This window comes from Elephantulus edwardii, unplaced genomic scaffold, assembly GCF_000299155.1.
Source record: "Elephantulus edwardii isolate Elephantulus edwardi_28Jun2011 unplaced genomic scaffold, EleEdw1.0 scaffold00006, whole genome shotgun sequence".
Lineage (NCBI taxonomy): Eukaryota > Metazoa > Chordata > Mammalia > Macroscelidea > Macroscelididae > Elephantulus > Elephantulus edwardii.
Genome location: NW_006399756.1, coordinates 11,466,582 through 11,486,526, shown reverse-complemented (window position 1 = coordinate 11,486,526; position 19,945 = coordinate 11,466,582). Strand labels below are relative to the sequence as shown.

The 19,945-nt window shown below is 52.5% G+C and overlaps 1 protein-coding gene across 1 annotated transcript in view; it reads left to right on the top strand.

Moving 5' to 3' along the window:
* Positions 1-19,945, top strand: part of GRK5 (G protein-coupled receptor kinase 5) — a 126,729-nt gene that overhangs the window by 93,234 nt on the left and 13,550 nt on the right. Inside the window, exons 4-8 of the mRNA XM_006879900.1 lie at positions 7,872-7,972; positions 9,297-9,389; positions 14,619-14,682; positions 15,637-15,777; positions 17,891-18,081. Coding sequence (XP_006879962.1) covers positions 7,872-7,972; positions 9,297-9,389; positions 14,619-14,682; positions 15,637-15,777; positions 17,891-18,081 — 590 coding nt within the window. The remainder of the gene's footprint in view (positions 1-7,871; positions 7,973-9,296; positions 9,390-14,618; positions 14,683-15,636; positions 15,778-17,890; positions 18,082-19,945) is intronic.

Sequence of the window (19,945 nt, the reverse complement as noted above, 5' to 3'; positions counted from 1 at the left end):
TGGGCTGGGGGCGGGGGGACAGCAGCCTGTGTGCACTGGGCTGAGGGGCGGGGTGCACAGCCTGTGCGTGCCACGCTTGGGGGCAACCTGTCTGTGCCAGACCAGAGGAATAACCTGTGTTTGCAGGGGCATGAAGCCTTTCCAAAACAGGCCAAGTCCAGAGCACCCCGTTATCAAGGTCTCCCCACCCACAAGCGCTCTCCATGGGTTTGTTCCTCATGACTAAATCCTGTTCTTCTGTGGCGTCATCTGAGACTCACCGTGGCCCCCTTGGGGGCGTGATGTGCTCAGGGGTGAGGCGCTCTGGCCAGAGTCTGGCCTTGAATCTCATGGTCCCTCCCAAAGCAGCTGAAGGACCCTGGGCGAGTCCATTCATCCCTCAGTCCACTCTATCTGAGAAATGGGCATAATAATATGAGAACCTGCCTTGAGAGGAGCACAGGTGAAGCTCCCAAACCTGGCATGGGAGGTGCTGGAGAAATGGGAGTTGTGATGACAGTTGTCACCAAAAGGTGGAATTGATCGGGTCGGAGGTCACCTCAAGTCTGGAGACTGGTGGCTGATTGGTAGATGGGATTGGATGCAAGGAGCAAAGGCCCAGCAGCTGAGAGGCCCCAGTGTGCCCAAGCAGACCATAGGGGTGGGTGGAGCATCAGGCCGGCGAGGGTGTCAGGGGTCTTGAACTCAGGCCTGTAGACTGTGGGATTTGTTGATGCTTTCTGTCCTTGGGATCATGGTGTTTAATGTCAGAGCAAATGAGTAGCCGGGAGCTGCAAGGAGGCTCCTGAATAGTCCAAGTGCAAGATGGGAATCCCTGCCACCATGGTAGTGAGGTGGGCTTGGGTGGGAGAGACATCAGGGTAAGAGTGCTGTGTGGCCTGTCCCCACCTGTGAATGAGGCCCAGGTGCTGAAATGGCAGGAAAGCTGTGTCCTTCCCATCGAGATGGTTCAGGCGCTTGCCTAGAGGTTAGACGACTCTGCTCCACTCCCCTCGCCCTGGGCTGCCCCAAAGCAAGAGGCTCCGAGGCTCCTGACCCTGGATCTGCAAGGCCAACCGTGCCACCCAGGAGGGCTCCCTTCCCTCCCAGGGTTTCAGTCTTTCCATTTGTGCAATGGGTTGATTGGATTGGGTAAGCCCTGAAGTCTCTTCCCAGAAGAACCCTTTGCGTCCTCCACTCCCTCCTGCCCATCACAGGCCCCGCATCTAGACAAGTATAGGATGTGCATTCTAGAAGGTTCTGAGAGTGACACCAGCAGTGCTGACTTCAGGACTGAGGAGCTGTGCTTTGTGGGGGTGGTGAGAGAGCCCTCTGTCCTCCTCTGTGTGTCGCACCTATCGCCGACCCCACTTCCACTCAGACACCTGGAAGTGAAACCTCAGTGGTGGAGGTGCTCAGGGAACAAGGACCTCACACCTCTGGAGGCTCTCTCTGACCAGCCCCCCTCCTACGAGTGCAGAGGGGTCACACGAGGGAGCTGGGGCAGCTCCTGCGAGGTCACCTGGGGCTAATGGTTCAGGTCTGTGGCTCCTGCAGTGAGGTTCTTGCTCCCTCAGGACAGCGGGGTGTCTTGCCAGCCCTCCACCCTGTGGTCCTACCCCAGCCCCTCCTCACACAGTGCCCCCCAGCTTAACCCCACCCCTCCCTTCAGGCTCTGCTCCGCCTCACTTCTGTGGGGCTTCCACCCAAACTGAAGTCTCCTTAACTCCTCACTTGTTGCAAAGGCCGCACTTGGCCAAGCACTTGCCGTTATTTCAGGGAGTCTAGTCGGCTTGGCAGGGTCCCTTGCACAGTGTCCGTGGTGAGACTCAATGGCGCCACCTGGCGGACAGATGGTCATCTGTCTTGCAGTGTGACAGTCGAGGCTGAACTCGGTTGGGTCCACTGCCCTGGGACTTCCATCTCTGAGCAGTGTCGGATGACCCACAGCACCCACGTGAAACTGTTCAGGGCAGGCGCGCAAGTAAGCCGGTGCTTGCTTATTTAGTAATCCGCCCCTGGTACGGTGCATCGGAGGGGGCCAAAGCTTGGCGGTGCTGGGACATACTTCATGACTGAGCACCTAAAAAAGCATCACTGGGGGGCTTTTGCCCAGGGTTGGTGACCTCGCCACCCCCACCATGACCCAAGAGAGATCAGTGCCTTCATTGTCCCAGATTGTTCCTGCTGGGGGTGGGGGGACGACCAGACACCCTGATCTTTGCTGAAACGCTGAGGTCACTTCTGTGGGGGACAGCTGAGGACCCCTGTGGAACTGCAGCCCAGGCCTGGGAGGGGAGATGCTGTGTACAATCACACAGGCAAGGAGTGGATGTTGGTCTTCCAGAGTGTAATCTCTCCTGGTCCTTGAGTCACCCCCAAATACACGTTCACTGTGCAGGTACCAGCTCTGGGCGGGTCCTCCCCTGACCCCAGACATCCCCACAGGCCTGTCACAAGGACCAGGATGCCAGTGTGCATGTCCCTGGCCCAGAGTGCGTGAGATCTGATCACAGCCAACACGGGCACTTGTATCCCAGGCCCACCTGACCTACAGGATGCACCCCCTCCACACTCACCTCACACCACAGACCCCCAGGGACCAGAAGGGGTGGGTGTTCTAGAGAAGCATCTGGAACAGTGTAAATGTCCCCAGCCTTCAAAGTTCGCTGGATCGTGGCTGCTGGGAAGCCCAGAGCTGCTCCACATCATTGCTGAAGAATGCCACCCTCCTTAGAGGTCTCTCTTTGAAATGGACACCTCTGAACGGGTAGCCACCCAAGTGGCACAGCAGTTAAGTACTCGGCTGCTAGCCAGAAGGTCGGCAGTTTGAACCCCCTAGCCGCGACACAGGAGGAGGATGTGGTCATCTGCTGCTATGAAGATTTACAGCCTTGGGACGCTGCCCTGTCCGGCAGGGTCTCCTCCAGTGGGAGTTAGCTTTGTAGCAGTGGCTTTGGGATTTCTCTAAGCTGCAGCCCAATCCCAACGGCCCCTCTGAGCAGTGGCGCCCTCTCCGACTGACACAGCAGGTGTGGGGTCCGTTCCACATGTGAACTGGCCAGGACTTTCTTATTCCTTCTTATTGGCAAAAGTATTTTTCCCTGGAGTCACTTGAAAGAGCATTTGGTTGGAATCACTTCGTCTCTTCATGTCGAGCCAGAGGCTGATCTTAAACCAATGATCAGTGAACCAAGCACATGATTATCTGCTTGCTAAGCCCTCATCAGGGCTTGGACTGTGGACTGTGTCCCCAGAGCCCTGAAGTTAGGAGAGTGATGTGCCTTCACTGATGTGACACAGCTGGTCGCCCTGGACAGTCCCTTCCATCTGCTTCGGGAGCCCTAGGCAGCTGTCCTTGTCCTCAGGTGGGAGGATGGTGAGGAGCCAGAGGTCTCAGGGCAAATTCTGCTTCGCTCTGACTCCCCAGATGTGCACACCCATGCCATCTCCCTTCTCTGAGCCCTGGGCTCATGGAGACAGATGTGTGATCTTCTGGAAGGCCGTGGTATGTTCTGTGTTCCACACCAGCACTGTGATTCAGAGACGTCGGTTCTTCGGGCTTCCTCTTCCTGATTCGCCGTCCAGCTTTTGCATACGTATGAGGTGACTAAAACGACCATGTCATACAGGTACCACTTAGATTTCCAAGTCACATCTTTGTGTTTGCACATTGAGGAGGTCTCTTGCAGCGGGCAGCACAACGCAGTAAATTGGTTGAGGTCTTCACTCCTGCTTCCAGGGATGCTGGTTTTGGATTCAAGTCAGATGAAGTCATTGACAGCTTCAGTCTTTTCTCTGCTTATCATGGTATTGCATTTTACTTCGCTTGTGAGGATTTTTATTTTATGCTTTGGTGTCATTTATACTGAAGGATGTAGTCTTGATCTTCAGTAAGTGCTTCAAGTCCACTTTACTTTAAGCAAGGAGAGTGTGTCGTCTGGATATCACACGTCTTCCTCTAGTCCTGACACTTTATTTTTCATATAACCTAGCTTTTCATATTATTTGCCTAGCATATAAATTATATGAGGACGGTGAAAGAATCTAGCCCTGATCCATACTTCTGATTTTAAACAGTGGCATATTCCCTTGTTCTGTTTGAACAACTGCCTCTTGATCTAGGGATAGGCTCCATATGAGAACAATGAAATGTCTAGATTTCTCATTCTTTGCAACCTTAACCATAGTTTCTTCTGATCTGCACAGTTGAATGCCTTTGCATAGTCAGTGGAATGCACACAAGGGACCATTTTCCTGGTATTCTTTGCATTCAGCCAAGATCCGTGTGATCTCAGCAATGATATTCCTTGTTTCACAGCCTCTTCTGAATCTGGCTTGAATGTCTCTGAAGTTCCTTGTCAAAGTCCTGCTTCAAAGAGTCTGTTGATAGGTTTATATGAAAAAAAATTATTGGTAAGAAAAACGTTAGAAACTCATTTGAGTTTCAACCATCTTGTTTTATGCCACATCAACAGAACTGGGAGGTGACATAGCATTCTTAAGATAGCTGGGAGATCTGGTGACCTAGTGGTTAAGGAGTTGCACTGCTAGTGCAAAGGCAGATGGTACGAATCCACCAGCTGCTCCAGAGGAGAAAGATGGGCAGTCTTCTCCCATGTGATTTGTGGCCTCTGAAAACCCGCTGGAGGGTCAGCGATGCATCAGTCTGACTCAGCAGCAGTGAATTACTGTAATTAGGACGGTAAACCAGAATACCAGTTGCAGTTGAGTTGAGTCCAGCTGATGGCAACGGGGTGTGTGCAGAGTAGCACTTTCACAGCTGTGACTTTTTGGAAGCAGATCACCAGGCCTTTCTTCCGAGGTGCCTGTGGATGAGTTTGAACTTCCAGCCTTCAGGTTGGTAACCTAGCACTTAACCATTCCCGCCAGCCAGTGACTCCTTACTTTGTCAGTGACTCCTTTCATGTCTTACTGGCAAGAAAGTAGTGGCTCATTTCATTGCACTTTGCAGATACTACGGTTTTTAAAACAAATTGACGGGCTGTGGCAACCTTCATAAAGCAGTCAAATAAGTGTTATTTTCCTGTCAGCTCACTAACTGTCTCTTGTGTTACATCTCGGCAGTTCTCACAGTATTTAAAAGTTTTCTTAAAATGCTCTTACACAACACTGTTGCTTCTGTTGTGTCAGAACTGACCCATAGCTGACCCTCCAGTGGGTTTTCAGAGGCATTAGACCACGTGGGAGGAGATTACCCATCTTTCTCCCGTAGGCTGGTAGATTCCAACCATATACCTTCGGGCTAGCATTGTAATTATACAATATACTATTGTGTAGACATAAGTTTTTTTAAATCTTTATTTTATTTTACTATTTGTGTGTAGGTACTGTCAAATTGGAGCTGACTGGTAGAGGAGGAAATTGTCTCTCCTTCTCCAGCAGAGCATCTGATGGATTTGAACCACGTTCCTCTGGGATTGTAGTGCACCATCTTGCCACTAGGCCACCAGAACTCCCTCAGATAAAACTTTTATATGCACTGGGAAACCAAAAAGTTCTTACAACTCTTTATTGTGTTGCTTACTTTATTTTTGGTGCTTTGGGCCAAACCCCAAATTTCTCTTGAGGTTTGCCTGTACTTTAGGTCAAAGACCATGTTGGCTCCCCGGCCCTACCCCCTTGTATCTGGAGCCAGGTAGGCCAGGGCACAAAAGGCTTCTCGTGAGAGAAATGAAGGCAGGGCCCAGCTCTCACCTAAAGATGCAGGAAATGGCACTCTTGTTCTCTAGAGCCTGGCCACCCAGCTGCCTTACAGCAAGTTCAAAGTCACACTTGGTCACTGTAGTAGAACTCCTCCATTAGCCTCATTCACTAACAAGCGCTCAGAGAATACCAGCGCTGTGTCAGCCACGGGCGCTTCCAAACCTAGGCTGCCCCAGCCACCTCCCTCACTCAGGAGCATTTTCTGGGCGAGAGGATTGTGCCAGTGACCTTGGGGCTTGTTTTACTGTTTGATTGATGGCTGCGTGGTAGCCAGAAGTTCTTGATCCCGAGAGGCCCAGCTGTCAGAATTCCCAAGAAGTTTCTCCCAAGTCTTAGAAGCAAAAATTCACCAAGCATCCACTCCTAAATCTCAAAGGACTCTTGAGTATCCCTGGTGCAGCCCTTTCATGTTACAGATAAGGAGGTGGAGGCAAGATGGGGTCAGCAGTGGGGCCCACCCTCGGCCTCCTGCCTCCGTACATGCAATGAGGAGTGGCTGGACCACGGGGGCGGGGGGGGTGCGCGCTGTCCTGCAACCTCAGTGCAGGGTGTATGTGGGGAGGTAGGGGGGTGGGAGCTACCACCATGGCACTTACCCCCTGGGTCAGCACCCAGGAGGGGCAGCCTGCCATCGAGGAAATTTGTCTGAACCTGCTGTTCGGAGCACACAGCTCCTCACCCATCTCCCCTGAGCCGCATTTCTACCCCTACATCTCCCACCCATGTGGGCTAGGAGCATGGCCCTGCTGGGAGTTGGGGGAATGCAGGGACCACCAGAGGGGAGACTGGAAGGAGGGACGGGTGAGGGCTGATTCCATTCATCAGGGATGGGATATGCCTCCCACCGCCTCAGCCCTGTACCCAGCCTCACAGACACCCTCAATGGACTTGGCAGAGAACACACACACACACACACACACACACTCTTCAAGAGCTGGGCGGGGAAAGCAAGCCTTGCAGATTTCAGCTTCCTTTGGAGGGAAAGACATGTCTACACCCCGTCTTCCTGAGCCTACTCCCAGCAATTTTCTCAATTATCCCTGTAATTTATTAAAAACCCACCTCGTGGCCCAGCTGGTGAGTCAGCCCCATGAACAGCTGGTGGAGGGTGAATGGTTGGGGGAGGGGCAGGTGTGGGGGCTGGGGCCCTTCCAGCACCCTCACCCAGGCCCGGAGGCTTATGGGGGAAAAACAACAATCCTGCTGCGTTCTAGTCAATTCCAGCTTATAGCAACCCTGTGGGATGGTTGATAGTAACCCATGGGGTGCATAGTAACCCCTGGGGTTTCTGAGACTGGGAATCTTTATGGGCTCACACTGCCAGGCTTTCTCCTAAGGAGTAGCTGGTGGGTTCGAACTGCCGGCCTTTTCAGTCAACAGCTGAGTGCTAACCTGCTGTATCATGAGAGCTCCTCGCCCTGTGGAGGACCCAGGAACTCCTAGATACTCAATGGCTTAACCTAGAAGCTGAAGAAAGTGACAGGGTGTAACTCATCGTGTGTGTGGTCAGCCAGCATCAGGCCCCACGCTTCACCTAAAGTCCCATTGACTCGTCAAGGGCCAGCCTGTTGTTCCTGGCCATTGTCCTGGTAACCAACAGTCAGACTGAGCAGTACAAGCTAACATGGCAGAGCTGGGATTTGAACCTTGGTCTCTTTCACTCCAAGCTGCCCTCATAGCCACTCAGCCTCCAGCCACTGATCTGTCAGGTCACAAGTGATCCTTGTGGTTGAAAGGGAACCCCTCTTACCATTCTGAACCTTCTGAGGGACAGCCCGGCGAGGCTTGGGGACACTTCCTAAGGGTCCGCTGATGACTCATGACACAGTGCCCAGCCCCAGGCAGCTTGAGCACCTTGTTCCAGGACCTGGGACTGCCCTTGTCCATGTTCAGACAATGAGGCTCAGAGAAGCCCCGTGATGTCCCTGAGGTCACACAGACCTGAATCCTGGGTCCTCCTTCGCCCTCCAGCTCGGCCGCCTCCCTGTGTAAATGCAGCCCTGGGCCCGATGTGGGCCAGCTGTCACACCTGGCTGGGGCCATCTGTGCGCCTGCCCTGAGCACTGTCACCTGGGCCTGGCTGCTTTGCCCATGCGTACCTGAGGCCTACCCCTGCCAGTGCCCTCTCCTGTTCCTCACTACTCACGCCGCTCCTCTCCTTCTAGTCTCCAGCGTGCATCACCCGGGTCAGCCAGGACCTGGTCTCCCAGACAGAGGAGAGGCTCCGCCAGAGGCCCAGCAAGGAACTCTTCTCTGCATGTGCGCAGTAAGTGCCCACCCGGGCTGGTCCGCAGACCTTGCCCACCTTCCACCTCCCGTCCTCCACCTCCTTTCCTCCACCCAGGCCATCCTGGGCACAGGACGCAGGCCTTTGGTGCCCCAGAGCCCCAGCTAAGCCAGCCAGCTGCTTGTCCACTTCTGGCAGCGCCAGGTCCAAAGAAAACACCTTCAAAGGATGTCACATGGGCATGGCTCTCCTGGGCGAGGAGACGGAGGCTCTGCCAAACTGTGGCCAGCCCGGGAGGTCTGCAGAGCAGCGCTGCTACAGGAGACCCCCTGTGTCCCCTTTCCCCCTCACCTTGTCTGCAGGGGCCCAGCACCGGCCGTGGTGAAGGGGAGAGGAGTTGGTGCGTGTGGCTCCTGACACACTAGTGTCACGATGTGTGCACACGCATACGCGCACACCGCCCGCATGTCCCCACTACCATCCCCATCTCTGTCTGGAACTCCCTCCCTCAGTCCAGCAGGTCGCCCTTCTGTCCAAAGCTCCCATGATTTCCTGTTGCTTCCTGGCTGATGTCCACAGTGCCCGCTGTGATGGTGATGGGGGGGCACCCGGAGGTGGGGAGAAGCCAGACCTCCCAGTCACGCCCCTTGCCTCCACCCCAGCCCTGCCCACGGCCCTTTCTTCAGAGGCAAATGCACCTTCCTACCCCAGGACCTGAGCACGTGCTCCTTCCTCTGCTGCTTCCACTGTCTTCACCACGTCCAGGCCCAACCCCTTTCCAGCACCTCATCCTCATCTGTTTTCCTAATCCCAGCTGGAAACTCTTCTCCAGGGAGATTCCCCCGGCCCCAGAGACATCACTTAGCACTCATTCGTGAGTGTTCGTCTGTGTGGTCTGTGGGGAGCCCCCATCACAGCGTCCGCTTCATGCTCACTGCTTCCTGGGTCTAGAGTGATGCCTGGCACGTCCTTCCTACCACACGTCAGTCCTCACAGTGACTCTGCAGGACAGAGTAGAGCTGGCCCAGGCAGTTCCCAAGGCCCTCGATCTTTACAGAATCACACTGCCACAGCTTTCTCCCAAAGACCAGCTGGTGGGTTTGAACTGCTGACCTTTTGATTAGCAGCTGAGTACTTAACCACTACATCACCATGCTCCTTGTAAATGTTCACAGAACCAGTGCCTCAGTCTCACAACACTGGGCCGAATGAGGGCTCTCTGATGGACTGACTGGACCTGAGCCCGGCTGCCTGTGTTTGCATCTCCAGAACGTGGGAACGGCTGGGGCTGGGGGTGAACTTCTGCCTGGCAGCTCTGCGGTCAGGATTATAAAATGTTGTCTGTCTGTTTCATCTGAGCTAGATCTGTCCACGACTACCTTCGGGGAGAACCCTTCCAAGAATACCTGGACAGCATGTATTTCGATCGCTTTCTCCAGTGGAAATGGCTGGAAAGGTGAGCACCCAGGCCCGTACGCGTGGGGGAACGTGAGGTGTGTGTGCACGCTTGGCGTTTGAGAATCACGTAAAAATCCATCACTTCCCATGAGTTTGCGGTTTAAAAACGGAACCATCCTGCTGTTCCGTACATTCTAGAAATAGTCTATGCTGACGGAACTGCTCTTGCATGTGTGTGGATGTGCAGACACACAGGCAGGCTCAGTCTCCGGCTTCCGAGACTATAGATCTCTATGGAAGCAGAGAAGCCGGTGGGTTTGAGCTGTGACCTTGCTGGTGACAGCTGAGCCTTTAACGGTTGTGCCACACATACACAAAAAGCAAGTGTCTGTTGTCACAGAGTCAATTCTGACTTACAGTGACCCTAGCCTACTGGATAAAGAGTTGTACCGCCAACCCAAAGGCTGGTGGTTTGAATCCACCAGCTGCTCTGTGAGAAAAGAAGGTGGACAGTCCCTTTCCATGTGATTCATCGCCTCTGAAAACCTGCTGGAGGATCAGCTATGAGTCAGCTCCGACTTGGACGGTGATGAGCTGAGTGTTTATTGTTGATGCTGTGAGGTACCATCAAGTCAAGCTCGACTCATGGGACTGTCAGTGGGGTCAGTCTGTGAACATCAGCGCAGCTGCCTGGCCCCTCCTGTGCCGTCTTCATCGTCTCTACCAGCGCAGAGCCCGTGGTTACAGCCGCTGTGTCACCAGTCTCATTGAGGGTCTTCCCCTCCTTCACTGATCAAAGACAGCAGACTGGGCCCGTCAGGTTTCTGAGTCTGTCATCTTTACAAACGTTGACTGTCTCGTCTTTCTTAGCGTGGAATGCCTGATGGGCTTAAACTGGAAGCCTTTGGGTTAGCCACCACATGACCACCACACAATCCACTAAAAACCACACTCACAAATTGATTTCAACTCACAATGACTGACGTCCTGTCTGCTTTCTGAGGCTGCAAATCTTTTTTTTTTTTTAATGTATACTTTATTTGATATTAAAAGGTTTGAAGATACTCTTTTTTTTCCTTTCCATTCATTCATTGTTTCCTCCCTGTCCCCCAGTTCGCTTTTTTCTTTGGAAAAAAAGTTCATTCATTGTTATACAGTCGTCCCCACCCCCGCCCCCAGACTACTTCACTGTGCAGCTCTTATTCTGGACTCTTGTCATGCCAGTAATACCTAATCATATGTTCCTTTTATACAGTTCTCTCCCTTGTCTGTTTCAATGCCGTGTGCATTATTTAACCCCTCGTTTCTTAGTTTTCCCCTAGCCCCCATATCAGTCCTATTCTATAGTATTTGTCTTTTTTGTGACTGAGATATTTCACTCAGCATAATGTCCTCCAGGGTCACCCATCTTGTATAATATTTCATGAGTTCCTTGTTTTTCAATGCAGCATATTATTCCATTGTGTGAATATACCACAGCTCCTCTATTCATTCGTTTGTGATGGGCACTGGGGCTGTTTCCAACTCTTTGCTATTGTGAACAAAGTAGCAATAAACATGGGTGTGGAGGCTGCAAATCTTTACAGAAGGAAACTGCTTAGCCTTCTCCTGCAGAGCATCTGGTGGATTTGAACCACTTACCTTTTGGTTCAGGTCTGACACATTATACACTGTGCCACAGAGCTCCTTACCACACGTCATCGTCATCATCACATTGCTGTTGAGTCAGAACTGACCCCCCGTTGGGTTTGAGATTGTAAATCACAGTAGGGGCGACCGTCCATCTTTCTCTCCAGGAGCAGCTGGTGGATTTGAACTGCTAGAAAGGCGTGGTGTTTGGTTAGCAGTGCAGCTCTACAGAACATGCCTCCCCCGACCGCCCGCAGGGCTCCTTACATAAGCACAGGAGGGAGATCACCAGGTCCGCTTCTGTGTGTGCGAGACAAGGGGACCGGAGCCCTGGGGCTTCAGGCTGCCTTGGCCTTGGGTGTGATTTCCAGGGACATCCAGACTTTCTGAGGAAACCAGGGAAGACACGCGGAGGAGTGGTGGGTGCAGTGTCTGCTGGTCTTACTCTGGCTGGCCCAGTTCTTTGCGAGCCCAGTGTCCCACGAGCCCCTGAAGAACAGGATTCTTCACGCACGTGTGTGTATGTTGAGTGACCAAGGGGTGCTTTAAATGGTCTTGGAGATCCGAGAGCTATTGTAGTGAATGCATCGGCTGCCCACTCGGAGCCACGCTGTGTCCACTCGCTCTTCTCAGAGCTAAAGAGGAGCAGTTGACTCCTGTATGATTTACAGCTTCTGATAACCCGCTGGAGGTCAGCTGTGAGTCACTTCCGACTCAATGGAACATAACAACAACACACACCTGGAACAAATGCTTTACATTTCAACATTCTCCACCCTATATAATGTAGAACTCAGTGGCATTAGTTACTTTTATCGTGTCGTTCAGTCATGACATTATCTGTTGACAAATTATCCTATCAGCCTTAAGAGAAGCTTAGCGTCCCCTACACAGTGAGTCCCTTTCCCCTGTCCCTGTCCCCTGCTTCTGGTAATCACTGTTCATAATCACTTTCTAGTAATCAACTTTTGCCTCTAGACACTCAACTCTTCTAGATGTTTCTTCTAAGTGAAATCATTATATTGGTCACCTCACATGATGTTTTCAAGGTCCGTCCATGCTGTATCATTTCTCTCCGTGGCCAAGAGTCAACCTTGACATCATAAAACACAGCTCTAGTAGCCAAATGAAAGTACAAGCTGTCTGAGATAGGTGAGCTCTGGTGGCCTGGTGGGAAGAAGCTGCACTGCCAACCTGAAGGCATGTGGTTCAAATCCACCAGCTGCTCTGGAGGAGAAAGCTGGGCAGTCACTGTTGGTGTTATTTCTTGCCTCTGAAAATCCGCTAGAGGATCAGTGTGGGTGGATTCCGACTTGATAGTATATCAGTAACATCTGAAATAGGGTGTCCTATTCTCCGATTGGAATGATCATTTCTTTATGAATTCTGGAAGTAACATCCTGATCAGAGGCTCTGATTAGACGTGACAAATGGCTTTGGTTAATTAAAATGGGAAGTTGGGTATTACTGCTTCATAATTGTCACTTTAGACAGGTGCATCTTTCAGAGCCTTGTTTGTATGAAGAGGGCAGAATATTACAAAGGAGCCCCTTGGTGGAAAGGGGCACTGGTGACACAGTGGTTACGTACTTGGCTGTTAACTGAAGGTCAGCAGTTCAAACCCACCAGCTGCTCACTGGGGGAAGGATGTGGCGGTCGGCTTCTGCAGAGATGACAGCCTGGAAGCCGTGTGAGGCTGTTCTGCTCTGTCCTGCAGGGTCACCCCATGTCAAGATCACCTTGACAGCTATGGCTTTTGGTGGCTGATAGACCCAATGGGTTTCATTCAGCTGGTCTAGATGTGAAAAGGGGCAGCCCTGGCAGCTATCCAGGGCTCTTCATGCCCAGGACCATGGGGAGCAGTCAGCAGGAGGGTCTTCCCAGGCCTCTGTGGCCTGGGGCCGGAACAGAGCAGCACAGCTGCAGAACTAGCCCTGCTCCTGGGTGCAGAAGTGTGGCCCACCCTGCCAGGCCAGCTGAGTGGGCAGCTGTGGAGAGGGCTGTGGTCGCCTTCAGGTTCCTGCAGGGGACACAAGTCTGGCTCCAGGTGCCTCCCCTCTCCCTGCACTGAGACAAGCTTGCCTCTGAGCCCAGCCACATGATTTGCATTTGGGAGAGAGAAGGGAACCACATGCAAAGTGTGGTTAAGCAGCGTGGGGGATCACATGCTTCCATACCTTCAGTTTTCCTCCTGGGAGCAGGCAAGACCGCTTCCTCTCCTTGCCTGTGAGGACTTGTCGTTTCTTAGGGCTGCTTGACCAATGACTACAAGGTGGCTGACTTGAAACAGCAGAAATGTTTCCCAGTTCTGAGGCCAGAAATCTAAAATCAAGCTGCTGGCAGGGCTGCCTTTCTCAGCCATGCTTGACGCTCCCTGACTTGGAGACCCTTCGCTCAGTCCTGGTCTCCATTGCACTTCATCTAACCTCCTTGCAGGGCAACCGCCTAAAGGGAGACCCTTTTAGGTTCTTTAGAGAATGCACGGTTAACCTCTTCAGGCTGCCTATTAAGAAGACTCAGCAGAGTTTAAGGGTTCAAACCCCAACTCCCCCAGGGCCTGTCCACTTGTCCCCATTCAGTGTTTTGAGATCCCAGCTCTTCTCAGTCAACGCCCTGACAGCAGACACTCTACAAGGTGGGATTCCGTTTACATTGTGATCCAGCCACTTGCAGGAAGACACTCAGGCTGTGGCCTCAGAACTCTCAGCTCCGTGGCCGCCAGGGGTTGAGATTCGTCTCCAGTCTGACAGGAACCATCAGGTCGTTTATGATGAGCCCGAGCTGGGGACTTGAAGCCTGAAACTCATGCTTTTCTCTCCCCAGTTTTCCAGCACAGGCAGGAACAGCCAGTCTGTCTCTAGAGTCATAGCACGACAGAAATGCCCCAAGTATCAAGTGCACGGTCGTCCAGAATCTTGCCTTTTCCCTCTTTGATTAGCCGTGCCTTGCGGTGGTGATTTGTGAATCTCTGTGGCCGTGTCACGCGTGGACCACCCTTCTGCTCTTTGCCACTGTAAATGGTCATTACTGGCTCTTCCGTCTAACCAGACAAGAGGACCACGTTCAGGAACTCCCGAACCAATTCTACCAACTTATCCTCAAAGTCCTGTTCCTTTAAAACTTCTCTTGGTACCAAAATCTGTAATAGTCAGGGTTGTTGTCGTTGTTGTTAAGTGCTGTCGAGTCGCAGGTGACTCATAGCGACCCTATGAAGGAGAGTCCTCGACGCGTGTGTGTCTTTCATTCTCTCTCCAGGTTCATAGGGTTTCCGGAGGCAAGCTATTATGGAAGTGGATGCCACTCCTCCTTCCAAATAGTCAGGGTTAGTCAGAGAAGTAAAGCCAATGGGAGATGTGTGTGTTTACATTTTCATATATGAAGAAGTTTTAGGGAATTGCCTCACTTAGTTGTGGGGGCTGGACAGGCTGAAGGCTGCAGGGCAGGCCAGTGGAGCAACTCTCGGCTGGAAGATTTGAACACGCAACCCCAGAGCAGTCCTTGACAGTCATCATAGTGCTGCTTTGTGAGGTGCCATGGGGCCACTGTGGAGGTCACAGACGTGTGCCTCCCACCAGCCGCCTCCATTGGGTGATTCTTCCAGATTCTGGGTGTTAACTCCATGGGCCTGATGTTGGAATCTTGCTTTCTTTCCCCCCAGGCAACCAGTGACCAAAAACACTTTCCGGCAGTACCGCGTGCTGGGCAAAGGGGGCTTCGGGGAGGTGAGTGACCACCCCCTCCTTCCACTGAAAGCCCTTGTGGTCTAGTTGCTTCTCTCCCTCTGACTCTGCCCAGAGCGTTCTAAGGGGGCTTCCTCAGCTGATGGGTCAGCCGTGGGCACCGTGGAGCGTCCCAGGTAATGTGCGTGTTGCTGAGGAGGGTGAGGGTCAGAGTGAGCGTCCTAGCCGTGTCTTCATTGGGAGCAGGAGCTGCTGGGCCTCCCTCAGCTCCCTGGGGTGCGCAGATGATGTGGAGGTGCTCTCAGGAACCCACCTTGAGCAGGAGTCAAGCCTGGCGGGGAGAATGGACAGGGAGACAGGTGAGGGCATGAGGGCTGAGCACCCGTGGCCCCCACATTTCCGGATGATGATACTCACATGGCTGTGTGGGATTGTAGGCCCCACTGGACTCTCTGATAGCCCAGCAGCTGAGGTAAGTCTTCTTGTTCCTAGTTGTGAGGTGAAGAAAGCTTGGGTTCAGATTGGTTACGTGACTCAGTAAAGGTCAGAGCTTTGAAGGGACAGAACTGAGACTAGACCCCAACTATTTGGCTCCCATCCCCCTGAGCTACAAAGGCAAGGCTCTTGGAGGTCTCCTATCACCCCTAGAATAAACCTCTCCTGCTAACAGCTAATGCTTTGAAGTCCTCCTTAGCAGCTGCTATATTTGGTGGAATGCAGGTGTGTTGGAGGGAGGTGGTCCCTCAGGCCTCGGCTGGTCATCTGAACATCATTGTGGATGTTTAACACATTCCTCACCGTCAAGAGCTAAGATTCCCTAAGGGAAGAGGAGGGGGCACTGGGGACAGCTTGAGAGGGCAGTGCCCAGCGCAGCGGGCGATTCGAGGCCGCTGTCCACGGTCAGGTCCTGTGGTTTGGGAGCACCTTCGGCCCCTTCCTCTCCCAGCATCCCCTCCTCCCACAGTTCCTTGACTGAGGTCCTTTCTTGCTCCTCAGGTGTGCGCCTGCCAGGTCCGGGCCACAGGTAAGATGTATGCCTGCAAGCGCTTGGAGAAGAAAAGAATCAAGAAGAGGAAAGGGGAATCCATGGCGCTCAATGAGAAGCAGATTCTGGAGAAGGTCAACAGTCGGTTTGTGGTGAGTCCAGGGCCCAGAGGCCGCTGCTCTCTGGTGAAGGAGGGTCTGTCCTTTGGAGGGGACGGCCCTCCAGTGTCCCAGTGTCCCAGTGCCACTACAACAGAAATGCCATGAATGAATGGTTTTTAAAAATAGTGTAGGGGGGAGCTCTGCTGGCCTAGTGGCAAGAAGCTGCACTACAATCACAGAAATATGTGGTTCAAATCCATCGGATGCTCTTCTGCTGGAAAAGAAGGGGCAATGTCCTCCTGTACCAATCAGATCTGATTTGACAGTACATACACAGAAAATGAAAAACAAAATTTTAAAAACCCGACAACCAAAAATAGTGTAGTATCTATTATTGTTGTTGTTTAAAATACACACAACAAAATACACACCAAGGCGTGTTTCTGCATATACCACTCACTGACATGGGTGACGCTTTTCCAGTTGTGTGACCCCTCTCACCCTCCTTAAGTTGTCAAGTGACAGTGTCAGCTGAGGTCAGTTTGTTCTGGTAGAGATGGAGCCAAGGAGAACACCATGCGTAATTAGTAGACATTCTCTACTACGTAAGCCCAGCTAATGCTTGCTCTTATGAAGACTTCTAGGGATATTTTTGGTTTACGTTTAAAGATCATCTCAGGGTTTAGGAGACCATTTCACTTCCATGGCTCCAGAAAGCCTAGAGTTTGTAAGAATGTGAAACTTCGTTCTGCACTTCCCTCCCCCCGCTTTCTTTTTTTTACTTTCCCCCTTTTAATCAAAGTTCATTTATAGATTTTTTTATTTTTAATCAAAATGTCCAGTAATGGCGACCAGACACCACTCACTTCTAACCTCCTAGATAAAGGAGGCAGTAGTTCACAGAGGCCACTAGCCACATGTTCCGTTTTCTCCTCCGAGTCCACATGCTCTTACATGGCTATGTTGCTCCAGGAAAATACAAGGGAACAGCTTGAAAGAACAGAAATTTCTTTTTCTCTCATATCTAAAGGTTAGAAGTTCAAACCAGGGTCTGTGCCTGGCTGGTTCCTTCCTTGTCGGTGGTCCTAGGCACTCTTGGGTCCCTCAGTTTGTAGACCACCTCCTTCATCTCCAGGCCTCTGTCTAATCTGCTCTTTTCATAGCTCAAAAGTAATTCGATTTGGAACCCATTATACTCCGGTATCATCAAATGAACATAACAAAAAAACCCACAACTTTATTTCCAAATAGGATTACATCCACAAGTACAGGGATTAGGATTCCCACGGATATTCTGAGGGAACATCATTCAGTCTGTGATATCCAGCATGCCCAGGCCTCAGCCCCCAGGAAGTGGAAGCCTTTGAGAGGAGGGCACTACACCAAGTCAGCCAGATACTCCTTTCGTCGCCAGAGTGGTTGGTGCCTGGCAGCTCTCTGTGTGAGGCCAGGGCCTCCATTCTCCATCACCAGTTCATTGGTGGACAAGCAAACCCTCCTTGGTCCCAGCCAGCGAGCTCTGGTTTCCCAAATCTAGCTTCATCTTGGTCGGAACCTGTCAGTCCTGGTGAGGTGCTGCTTCGTTTATATATTATGTTAGTACAGGCACAGCTCTGCTGCAGTAACAAATTAACCCCAGTGTCTCGGTGGTTGAGTTACAAAGAGGCCCCCCAAGCCCACTTCCAGTCACGACTGTAGTGAGAGCCCCCAGTATCTCGGTGGCTGAATTACAGAGGGCCCCCCCCAGCCCACTTCCAGTTGCGACTGTAGTGAGAGCCCCCAGTATCTCGGTGGCTGAATTACAGAGAGCCCCCCCCCCAGCCCACTTCCAGTCGCGACTGTAGTGAGGAGCCCCCTCCCATGTGATGACACCTGGGGTCTGCCTAACCAGCTGGTAATGTATATGCTTTTGTGATGCGAGTACTCACACCTCCTTCTACCAGAATCACTGAATTCCTTCCCCCACCCCCTTTGGAAAGAGTTAGGTATGACCTTTCCTCACTGGCCAAGAAGGGCTGCAGACAGGGTGACCATGAGGCCACGGGGAGTGGTGTGAAGCTGCTGCAGAACCCACACTGCCCTCGCCCCACCTTTAAGGATCCTGAAGAAGAGGGAGTTGGTGGCATCATCTGAGCCCCACCTGGTGCTGCTCTCGTGTTCCCAGGTCAACCTGGCCTACGCCTACGAGACCAAGGATGCGCTGTGCTTGGTTCTCACCATCATGAACGGAGGTGACCTGAAGTTCCACATCTATAACATGGGCAACCCCGGCTTCGAGGAGGAGCGGGCCTTGTTTTACGCAGCTGAAATCCTGTGCGGCCTGGAAGACCTCCACCGGGAGAACACGGTCTACAGGTGAGCAGGGCCATCCGCTGACCTCACCCATCCGGCCCTGGAGTGTGGGGACTCTCCCCTCTCACCCTTCTGTGAGTGGCCGTCTTTGTCCGGGGTCAAGGCTTAGGCATTGAAGGTGAAGGTGCATTCACTGGGCAGACCACGTCCCTCTTGGGCTCTCAGGGCTTCTGGGCAGAGAAGTGAGGTAGGCCATCCTCCAGCCAGTGTCCTCTGGCCTCCAAACTTTGGGGAAGACAAGAATATGATAGGATGTTCCCTAAAATTGACAGCTGCTCTGAACTAGTGAGGAAGGGCTGTCACACCCCCACCTTACCCCTCACTGGAGCGGGGGCCATCATCTTGAACCTGCCCAGGACAGCCTGGGTCCAGCTGCCCGCCACAGGCAGCCCCTGAACCAGCCACACTCCACACTGTCCTCTGCTGTTGTGACCTGTCACCCTCTGTCCCCACTGACCTCAGTCCCAGGGGGTCTGAACTTGCATAACCAAGTGTTCGGAGTCTTCAAGCTTCTCACAAGAACTTGGGGAAACTGTATGTTCCCCTCACACATTGTAAGTAAATATTTGAATATTCCCTCCTTTGTGTAAATAGTGGTGAACACTGATATTTTGAACTTTAATGGTGACCCCACACTCTCAGAGGCGCCCGGGACCAGCTGTCGTTGAATCAGTTCTGACCGATGGTGACTCGTCACTGCCAGGGGAGCACTGTGCTGCATGGCATTCCCAGAGGCTGATTTTCCACAGGCGCGTCTCCAGGCCTTTCTTCCTAGTCTCTCTCATTCTGGAATGCTGCTGAAACTTGTTCACCCTGCGTGACCTGGTCACAGCAATGCACCGACCACCACAGTACAGCACACTGGTACATGGTAGAGTCAGAGAAGCGTAAGCTTTCTTCTAATGTCTTTTGACTAAATGTTCAGTTGTCTTGTGAGCTGTCATTATTAGTTAATGTTGTTAGATGCAATTGAATCAGGCCCGTATCGTAGCAGCACGAAGCCCTGTCCGACCCGTGCCGCCCTGCCCAGGCCTGCGCCACCCTGCCAGGACTGTACCTCCCTCACGATCGCCCCTGTTCTTTCGCCCTTTATTGGTGGCCCTCTGCTGATCCATCTCGTTCAAGAGCTTCCACTTTTTCACTGCCTTCTGCTTTACACCCGCGTGTCTCTCTCCAAGGGTTGGGCTCTCCTGATAACACGCTCAAAGAATGGGACACCACGTGTCGCCGGCCTCGCCTCTCCGGTGCCTTCTGGCCGTGTATCTTCTAGGATTGACACACTCGTTCTTTCGGAAGTCCATGGTCTAGGCAATATTCCATGTTACTTCTCCAGTTGACTGGAGCCGTAGGGACGTGACACCCTGGATGAGGGACTGTAAGACCATCCAGCAAGAGAAGGCTTTCTTCAGAAGTCACGGGATGAGCTACTGAGATTGAGGGAGAAAGTGGGAAGGAGGCCTTGTGGAGCTCCAGGACAGAGCACTGGGACGTTAGCCCCCCAAACGCACTGCCTGGAGTCGAGTCTGACCCACAGTGGCCTCTGCTGGATTTCCAAGCTGTGAGTTCTTCTAGGAGAGGAGACTGTCTTTCTCCCACAGAGATCCTGGTCGATTTGAGCTGCTGACCTCTCAGTGAGCAGGCTGGCATTGATGCACTAAGCCACCAAGCCTCCTTATTAAGATGCTGAGGATGTAGAAATCATACCCTTGAATCTGTTAGCACCTGGGACCGAAGACCTGGGCCTCCTGATAGAAGACCTGAGCCTCCTGATAGAAGACCTGGGCCTCCAGCTTGAAGACCTCAGCTTCCAGCTTGAAGACCTCAGCCTCCAGACTGAAGACCTGGGCCTCCAGCTTGAAGACCTCAG